Source organism: Triticum aestivum, chromosome 2D, assembly GCF_018294505.1.
Source record: "Triticum aestivum cultivar Chinese Spring chromosome 2D, IWGSC CS RefSeq v2.1, whole genome shotgun sequence".
Classification (NCBI taxonomy): Eukaryota; Viridiplantae; Streptophyta; class Magnoliopsida; order Poales; family Poaceae; genus Triticum; species Triticum aestivum.
The window spans coordinates 121,719,683-121,727,732 of NC_057799.1; the positions used below are offsets into that span (position 1 = coordinate 121,719,683).

The 8,050-nt window shown below is 47.6% G+C and overlaps 2 protein-coding genes across 2 annotated transcripts; one reads left to right on the forward strand and one right to left on the reverse strand.

The window, feature by feature from the left end:
• The first annotated feature begins 621 nt into the window (after nt 1-621).
• Nucleotides 622-5,803, forward strand: LOC123052088 (3-oxoacyl-[acyl-carrier-protein] synthase II, chloroplastic). The gene is made up of 13 exons (XM_044475172.1): nt 622-1,165; nt 2,249-2,454; nt 2,565-2,768; nt 2,881-2,991; nt 3,102-3,197; nt 3,271-3,316; nt 3,454-3,533; nt 3,761-3,829; nt 3,956-4,040; nt 4,130-4,284; nt 4,364-4,444; nt 5,023-5,082; nt 5,327-5,803. Exons 1-13 carry the CDS (start codon nt 994-996, stop codon nt 5,441-5,443), a joined length of 1,482 nt encoding a protein of 493 aa, XP_044331107.1. The 5' UTR covers nt 622-993; the 3' UTR covers nt 5,444-5,803.
• Nucleotides 5,804-6,093: 290 nt separating this feature from the next.
• LOC123052090 (uncharacterized) lies at nt 6,094-7,725 on the reverse strand. The gene is made up of 2 exons (XM_044475173.1): nt 6,535-7,725; nt 6,094-6,382 (listed from the first exon to the last, which is right to left on the reverse strand). The coding sequence occupies exons 1-2, from the start codon at nt 7,473-7,475 to the stop codon at nt 6,325-6,327; spliced, it is 999 nt and encodes a 332-aa protein (XP_044331108.1). The 5' UTR covers nt 7,476-7,725; the 3' UTR covers nt 6,094-6,324.
• Between the last annotated feature and the right edge of the window lie 325 nt (nt 7,726-8,050).

Genomic DNA, 8,050 nt, shown 5'->3' on the forward strand with positions numbered 1-8,050 from the left:
CAACGTGGGCGGTGTTTCTGCTGCGTCATCGGGGTTGCGACTTGCGACCATTACATTGTCGGTCTTGTAACCATGACAGCAATGTGGGTGGTGTTTTTCACAACATCCCTGATGTCGCGACCATCACATTGCTTGTGTTGCAACTGCAACTCCGACGACACCAACGATGTTGCGCAGTGACGTCTTTGCAACGTTGGCGATGCTTTGCTCGCAACACATGCGATGTTGTGGGGGCGACGACTCGCAACATAGACCATTTTGCGGGGAAGGGCGGAGGAGATGACATAGTCCATCTTGCAAGGGGACGACGACTATTGTCTAATTCAACGGTTATGAAAGGATAGACCCTACAACCAGCGACCTCGTCAATATTTGCAAAAGATCAGCGGGATGACGCGTACCGCGGGCCATTTATACTTACAGATTCAGAAGGCAGAGGCAATACAAGCTAGTATTAATTATTTTCTATCTACCCCTAAAAAATTATTTTCTATCTATAAATCTATAATTATATAGAGCTCGAAGACCTTTTCCAAAAGTAAAAGAGCTTGGAGAAAAAGGGAAGAAAACTGGAAAATCACCAGATTTTCTCCTCCTCCTATATTAAACTCCCCCAACCCCCTCCTCTTCCTCCTCCGGAACACCACACCACAGCCCAGCCTCCACTCCACGCCTCACCTCGCTCCCTCGCCACGACTCTCCGCCAGCCAATGTCGGCTCCCGCCCACGCGATACGCCGCACAGCCCGCCCCGTCTCCTCGTGAGATCGCCGCGCCGCTCCTCCCTGCTCCCTCCGCCACGCGCCGCCCGCCCGCTCCCTCCAATCGCGCGCCCTCGCGCCCGCATCTCGCGCCTCGCCGGTCCGTGGCCCCGACGTTCCTCGACGCCTCCCGGCGCCCTTTTCCGCGCGGAATCCGAGTGCCCCGTGCGCCCTTCGCCGTCCGCGGGATCCGCGAGGCCGCGAGAGGTACCACCGTTCGGGGGGCGCGGACAATGGCGGCAGCGGCGCCACCGCTCTGCGCGTGGCTCGTCGCCGCGGGCGCGCACGCGGACTTCGGGGCGGACGAGCACCGCCAGACGCAGTGCCTCGACGCCGGCTCCGGCGCGACGTTCGGCCTCGACCGCCGCCCCCTCGGGGTGCGGCGCCGTGGGTCCGCGCGCTCTGGTGAGACTCGCACGCGCCCTGTCCCCCGCATTTGTCCCTTGTTGCTCTTGCTTGGACCGTGCCGCGAACGTACGCGCGAATCCGGGTGCAATTTCGGAGCATCGGTTGTATCGCCCGGGGTCAGGGTGCGGGTTTAATCCCGTTCCGTGGTGTCACGTTCCGCGTCTACGCTCGTCATGCGTGTGGTGATGGAGGATATTCCATGTTTTGTGCCAAGGATCTTGGTGCAGTGGTTCATGCGGGGTTTTTTGGTATCGCTGTCGAGATTCACACGTTTTGCGGTGAATCGGCTGCATCGACATTGTTTTCGTTTACCTTGTCTGGCTCTGCTTGTTTGCATTTGCTATGAGGATACGCCTCGGGATTTTGACTGTTGACTAGAGAACCTGTAAACAGAATGAGATTGCATCTACTAAAAACTGAGGTTATTAGCTGAAAGTGTGACACTCCAAAACCCTGAAAAATGTTGTCATAAGCAACATAATTTTGATCATCCACCAATCAGCAAACAAACTGTAGTCCTACAATATTTCTTTCCTTGTCGCATTAACTAAGCTGTATATCAGTGGTTCATGTGTGATTTTGGTCTCGCTGTCAGCTTATGCGCATATGAGTGGGATTCATACGTTTGTTGCGAATTGGCTGCATCCACAATGCTGCGTTTAGCTTTGGCTAGTTCTGCTTGTTTGCATTCCTTATTAGCACAGGACACACGGCTTTGACTCTTGACCACAGAGTGTAGAGCTTGCGCTAGTTTGAAGTTGAGGAAGTGCATGATAGACTTAAGAAAACCTGAAAACTATTGTCATAGGAAACCCAGTTTGGATTATCCACCAATCAGCCAAAAAAAAATGCAGTCATTCAATATTTTTCTTCCAGCATTAATTAAATTGTGTAGGAGTGGGATGTGGCATGGCATGTCAAATGAGGCACTTGACGAAGTGTCTGAGATGCGTGCGTCTGTGGAGAATGTCACTTGTCTGCCAGTTGTTCGTTACATGTTCTGGCTCAAGCAGACTAGGAGGGTTTCTCCCTTAAAAAATTGCAGACAAGGGTCTAAACGAAATGTGTTGCAATTTGCAGGAATGGCCGTGTCTGTTGCCTTGCAGCCTGAAAGGGTAATTGTCGAGAAGAAGAGACCTGATGTTAAACAAAGGAGAGTGGTCGTCACGGGCATGGGTGTAGTGACGCCACTGGGTCATGATCCTGATGTGTTTTACAACAACCTTCTTGACGGTCATAGTGGAATAAGCGAGATTGAGACGTTTGACTGCTCCAAGTTCCCCACGGTAATAACTGGCTGATGGTTTACTTCCTTTATGTACAGTGGAGGCAGGATCACTGTTGCAATCTAGTTGAATATGTTCTTTCAGGGATTGACATGTGGATTTGTGTACAGAGAATTGCAGGAGAGATCAAATCCTTCTCTACTGAAGGTTGGGTTGTACCCAAGCTATCTAAGCGAATGGACAAGTTCATGCTGTATTTGATAACTGCTGGTAAGAAAGCATTGGAAAACGGTGGGCTCACCGAAGAAGTCAGGAATGACTTGGATAAAACCAGATGTGGGGTTCTCATTGGCTCTGCGATGGGCGGCATGAAGGTGTGGATTTCCCTGCTGTGCTAATATAGTTATATCTCTAAAATGATGATTATTTTTTGACAGATGCCTATTTCCAATAATTTCATACAAGTAACGATATGATATCATGCAGGTATTTAATGACGCGATTGAAGCGCTAAGGGTTTCTTACAGGAAAATGAACCCGTTTTGTGTTCCCTTTGCTACTACTAATATGGGTTCTGCAATACTTGCAATGGATCTGGTAATATACAATATCTTTTCATGCATGGTTAAGACCATAGTTATTATACTCAAAACAGAAGAAGGAAAACGACTATATTTCTTGATGGCTATATTTTCTGTTATTCATAGGGCTGGATGGGGCCAAATTACTCTATTTCCACTGCATGTGCCACCAGTAATTTTTGTATCCTCAACGCAGCAAACCATATCAGAAGAGGGGAAGCTGTAAGTAACTCCATGTTTGCATGATCTATTTGGGAGTAACATATTGTCTGATATTTTTTTTCAAATCTTCCAGGATGTCATGCTTTGTGGTGGTTCTGATGCGCCACTCATCCCAATTGGTATGTGATCCTGATAATTGTTAAAACTAGGAAGGATAATTTCTACTCTTAACTCCAACAACGTCGTTGTCTCTTTTCAGTTTCCCACTTTTTATCCTGATTTTTGCTGTTTTGAGACTTTAAGATGTTTCATGCAGGATTGGGAGGTTTTGTTGCCTGCAGAGCTCTTTCACAGAGGAACAGTGACCCAACAAAAGCTTCCCGGCCCTGGGATATGGTTAGTGTACTTTGCTTTACAAAATCAATGTTGCTAGACACTTTGCTTCATGCGCATTAGCCGGCTATTTTTTTTCAAGATCAGTTTGTGGACTGAATGCCACTATCTATATTTCGCTATCCAAGCACACTGGCACTTTGCTGACTTATGGGCTTTTTTGAAAATGAACTTTGTGGCTTGCTTTTTGCATCGTGCCAAATTTTAACAGTGTATATTTTGTGCTGTAGGACCGTGATGGTTTTGTTATGGGAGAAGGGGCAGGTGTGCTAGTATTGGAAGAACTTGAGCATGCTAAGGTTCTATACATACTGTTCCATTAATCCCTGTCATATGGATCTGTTGCTTGTTATTTTTCAGTTGGGTTGACTTCATACTAATGTTCAACTGTTCAACACTTTCTGCTCTGGGTGAATGTTCTGCAGCAAAGAGGTGCAACAATATATGCTGAATTTCTTGGTGGAAGCTTCACATGCGATGCTTACCATATGACTGAGCCGCATCCTGAAGGTGAAATACACATTCTAACTTTGTCTTGCTCTTCCGTTTTCTTACCTAAATATCATCTCCTTCCAACATCTACATTTCCTCCATATCAGGAACGGGGATCACTCTCTGCATTGAGAAGGCACTGGCTGATTCAGGGGTAGCAAGGGAAGAGATTAACTATGTGAATGCGCATGCAACATCTACACAATCAGGCGATTTGAAGGAGTATGAAGCGATCGTTCGTTGCTTCGGCCAGAACCCTCAGGTATATATTACCTGATGCCAGAATGTTTTAGCAACTTCAGGAATCACATCAAATAAATTATACACATATCCTTTTTCAGCTAAGGGTGAACTCAACAAAATCAATGACCGGGCATCTTATAGGAGCAGCTGGTGGAATAGAAGCTGTTGCTTGTATACAAGTAAGGAGCTCTTGTTTGCTATAGTTTTATTTGTTTATCCTATTACTTGGACAGAACTTCAGTTTCTTGAATTATCCATTAAGGACTATGGATTTCTTGAATCTTGTCTCATTGTTTCCACATTAGTTTTGTCTTCTCAAATATTGATCCAATATGCTGATCTCTAGTCCAATTGGTAGTAGATGTTGAAAGAAAACATGAAGCTTTGTATTTAACAGCTTGCATCTGTTGGAATTAGTGAAATGTAACAATATAACCAGTATATCTATTAAGGATAGACAATCATCTACTGCTTACATAGCTATTTCTTACATCATTGATCATTCGCATATAACATTTGAACTGGGTCTGTATGAGAATAATAGTTACAAACAAGCAAGTCAAAAGTTGAAGTGTCGAGCAACAGATTCTATCTACATGATACTCGCTCTTATATTTCTTAACGGAGGGAGTACTACTTTTCTCCAGCTTTTCTGAGAAGATCTATAGACGTCATTCATTTAATGTTAGTACAATTGTTAATGCGAGATCATCATGGTTGTATTACTCACTACTTTTTGTTCTGTTGTTCATTGCAGGCTATAAGAACTGGTTGGGTCCATCCAAATCTGAATTTGGAGAACCCAGAAAAAGTAGTGGTAAGCTTGTTGCAAATTATTGTTTTCCACTGTAGATCTACCTTTTGGACTTATCTCTTATTTTGTTGGTAAAATATCTTGAATAGATTGAAGCCTGCCTCCTTAACTACATTGACCCCCACCAGATTTGCTTATTATTTGCTAGCGCTAAATAAGCTAAGATATGAATGAACAAATTTTGCAGTAATATATCACTAGAGCTCATTTCATCCAATGAATGTTCTGATCTCAATCTTGGCTACAGGATGTGGGCGTTTTAGTTGGAGCAGAGAAGGAGAGGTGCGAAGTAAAGGTGGCGCTGTCAAACTCATTTGGATTCGGTGGGCATAACTCATCAATTCTGTTTGCCCCCTTCAAGTAAACCTGGGATGGTGATGCTTACTTCCTCGTTGTCCGATTATGGAATGGAACTGGAACTGGAACTGGAACTGCATATACAAGACTAGTGGAGTAGCTAGGCGGCTTCTTTGAATATTACATGGAGGTCTGAGCTAAGAAGATCATCGTATTACTTACAGTCGAGCTAAGAGAGCCTCCGAGCCCCCAGCCATGTTCATATTTGTCGCCATCGCATCGCAGGCACATCCCCTGTCAAGGGTCCAGTCTTCCTTTCGCAAGTGAAGAATCATGTGGTGTAGCCTATGGCCTATGTTTATTGTTATTCAGTACAGTAATGTTGGATAAACCATGATTCGCCCTTTCTGGGCCTGCTATTTTTCAACTCGCCGTCTGCCCCTCATGAGTGCTCTTTCCTAGGTTTGGTGACGAGAGACCCTTGCAGAGGTGCTGCTGCTGGGATTTGCTGTTGTATTCATGTTCTAGTAACCGTGGTTCGTGTAAGCATGTCTGAACTTGGCAGCACTGCTCCTCCCTTCGTTGATTTATAGTATACTTATTCTCCATGTGAGATTTCCTGTTAACTGAATTAAAGTCGTTGTAATCATGGTATTGCTTGATTTTCTTCCCAAATTTTTTGGGCAAACATTGCCCGAAACTGTCCTGTAAAAGAAGCTCAGGCACATTGAAACAGTGGAGATTTTCTCGCCAAATTGATTATGGAATTCAGAGAGCGAGCACATCAGCAGTCTTTGACGCAGACGAATCGGATTGTCTCTACTATGAATCCTCAGCTTCTTACTCCCTCCGTCCGAAAAAACTTGTCTCAAGCTTGTCTCTCAACTGGATGTATCTAGCATTAACTTGGTGCTAAATACGAGTTTTTCCGGACGGAGGGAGTATTTTCTAAGGAAAAACTGGCTCCTCATCGAACCATTTCCCGTCCCATCCTTCGATCTCCATGCTGCGAAAGCAAATACTGATCACTTGAACACATTTTGCAACAGTCACGGATCGCCACTTAAGCAGATGATGAACTTGGCAGCAATGATTCGTATACGTCAAAAAAAAAAAAGATTCGATCTCTACTAGTAGATTCATGCGTGTACGGCTTACCATGGCAAGGCGATGTCTTCGCCGTCCCGCTGGTGGTAGTCGTCGCCGCCGCTAAGATGCGTCTCCAGGTCACCGACCGGCTTGCCGCTCCATGTGGCTCCTTGGTCGCCGGAGCCTTCGTACAGCCACCCCGCGGCCGGCATACTCGCCACGTCAACGTCGCCTCCTTCGTGCCCGGCCGGCGCGCACAGCTCGCCGACGCAGCCGTTACTCTCCGTGCCCTGATCGAGGACGTCGCTCCACCACGCGCACGCCGGCGTGGCGGCCGCGTCACCCCACCCGAGCAAGGAGGTGGCCTCACCCTCGCCCTCCGGCTCCATGTGCGGCGCGCCTGCCAACGACGCCGCGTTCTCCAGGGCGTCTACCGCCGGTGAACCTTCTTGGCTCAGCATCACCGCCAATGGGGGAGACGAGTGCGCCCGAGAGTCAGAGGAATCAGCGGGCGGCGGTTGGATTAAAGGACGGTTACGAGAAGCGCCAGCACTGTTAGTGGCATCATACACAGATGAGCCAGCAAAACCATGGAAGCTGAGGTTGAGGCCCAGCGGCAGCGCCGGGAGGCTGCGGCCCAGGTGATCCAGCAGGCCACCGCCGACGACGACAGGCGGCCCGACCGGAAGTACAGGTCCGAGGTAACGCGGCGTGGAGTCGTCGCGCAAGTGGTCGGAGAAGAAGGCGTCGCAGGGGGGCCACTGCGCTTGCTGCTCGTGCTGATCTCTGGATCGCATGGTCACCGCGGCGGCGGCGGCCCTGTGGACCCTGAGAGCGGCGGCGATCTCCTTCCTGGCCGCCGCCATGTCGACCAGCCTCTCCTGGAACGGCCTGCTCGTGGACGTGCGCAGCCGCCTCCTCACCTGCCTAGCCTTGACCAGCGGCTCACCCTGCTGATCCTGCCGCTGACGATCTTGGAGTGGCTTCGGCTGCCTCGCGTGAGGGCTCATGGCGTCTAATTAGGCGTGGGTGTTCTACTGTTCTTGGCTTTTTTCTTAACATAAGTTCTTGGCTTGTTCTGCTAGTTCGATCGTGTGTGGACTGTGGAGGTTATATCATCTGATCGGAGTCTCACTCGAACCATGGTATCGATTTTCTCCGTACCTTTGGCCTGCCTAATGCATGGCTGTACAGGACTACAGCGGTATGGATGTATGATGTTGAAGGTGTGCCGTGGCACTAGGATGTGCATTCATGTACTCGCTCTTTGCTCCTAGTTTTTCTAAGGAGAAGAGCCACTTTTTCTTGTGTGGGGAAAATAGGAGTTTTATTCCATAACTATAGGGTTATTACAATCAAGAGGCAATAACTCATTGATACATGGCGGACCTCTAAGGAGCCAAATTGCAGTACAAGACTTCATATGTACAAGCCAACTGATGGGCTACCCTATCCTATTATGTTCCCTATTGAGCTTCTGTGGAATAAATTCCCTCTCTTCCTCAAGAGCTTTGATCTCTGCTGCCAAATGACCATAGGCGGACCTGAAAAGGTTATCACTTCATAGGATTGCTAGAGCCTTAGA

What these genes read in the sequence shown, in the direction of transcription:
- LOC123052088 (XM_044475172.1), top strand. Translation starts at nt 994, where the DNA reads ATGGCGGCAGCGGCGCCACCGCTCTGCGCGTGGCTCGTCGCCGCGGGC. An exon ending in GACTGAGCCGCATCCTGAAG is followed by an intron (nt 4,041 to 4,129) that starts GTGAAATACACA and finishes CCTCCATATCAG; the next exon opens with GAACGGGGATCACTCTCTGC. An exon ending in AAGCTGTTGCTTGTATACAA is followed by an intron (nt 4,445 to 5,022) that starts GTAAGGAGCTCT and finishes TGTTCATTGCAG; the next exon opens with GCTATAAGAACTGGTTGGGT.
- LOC123052090 (XM_044475173.1), bottom strand. Translation starts at nt 7,475, where the DNA reads ATGAGCCCTCACGCGAGGCAGCCGAAGCCACTCCAAGATCGTCAGCGG. An exon ending in GAAGACATCGCCTTGCCATG is followed by an intron (nt 6,383 to 6,534) that starts GTAAGCCGTACA and finishes TTGCTTTCGCAG; the next exon opens with CATGGAGATCGAAGGATGGG.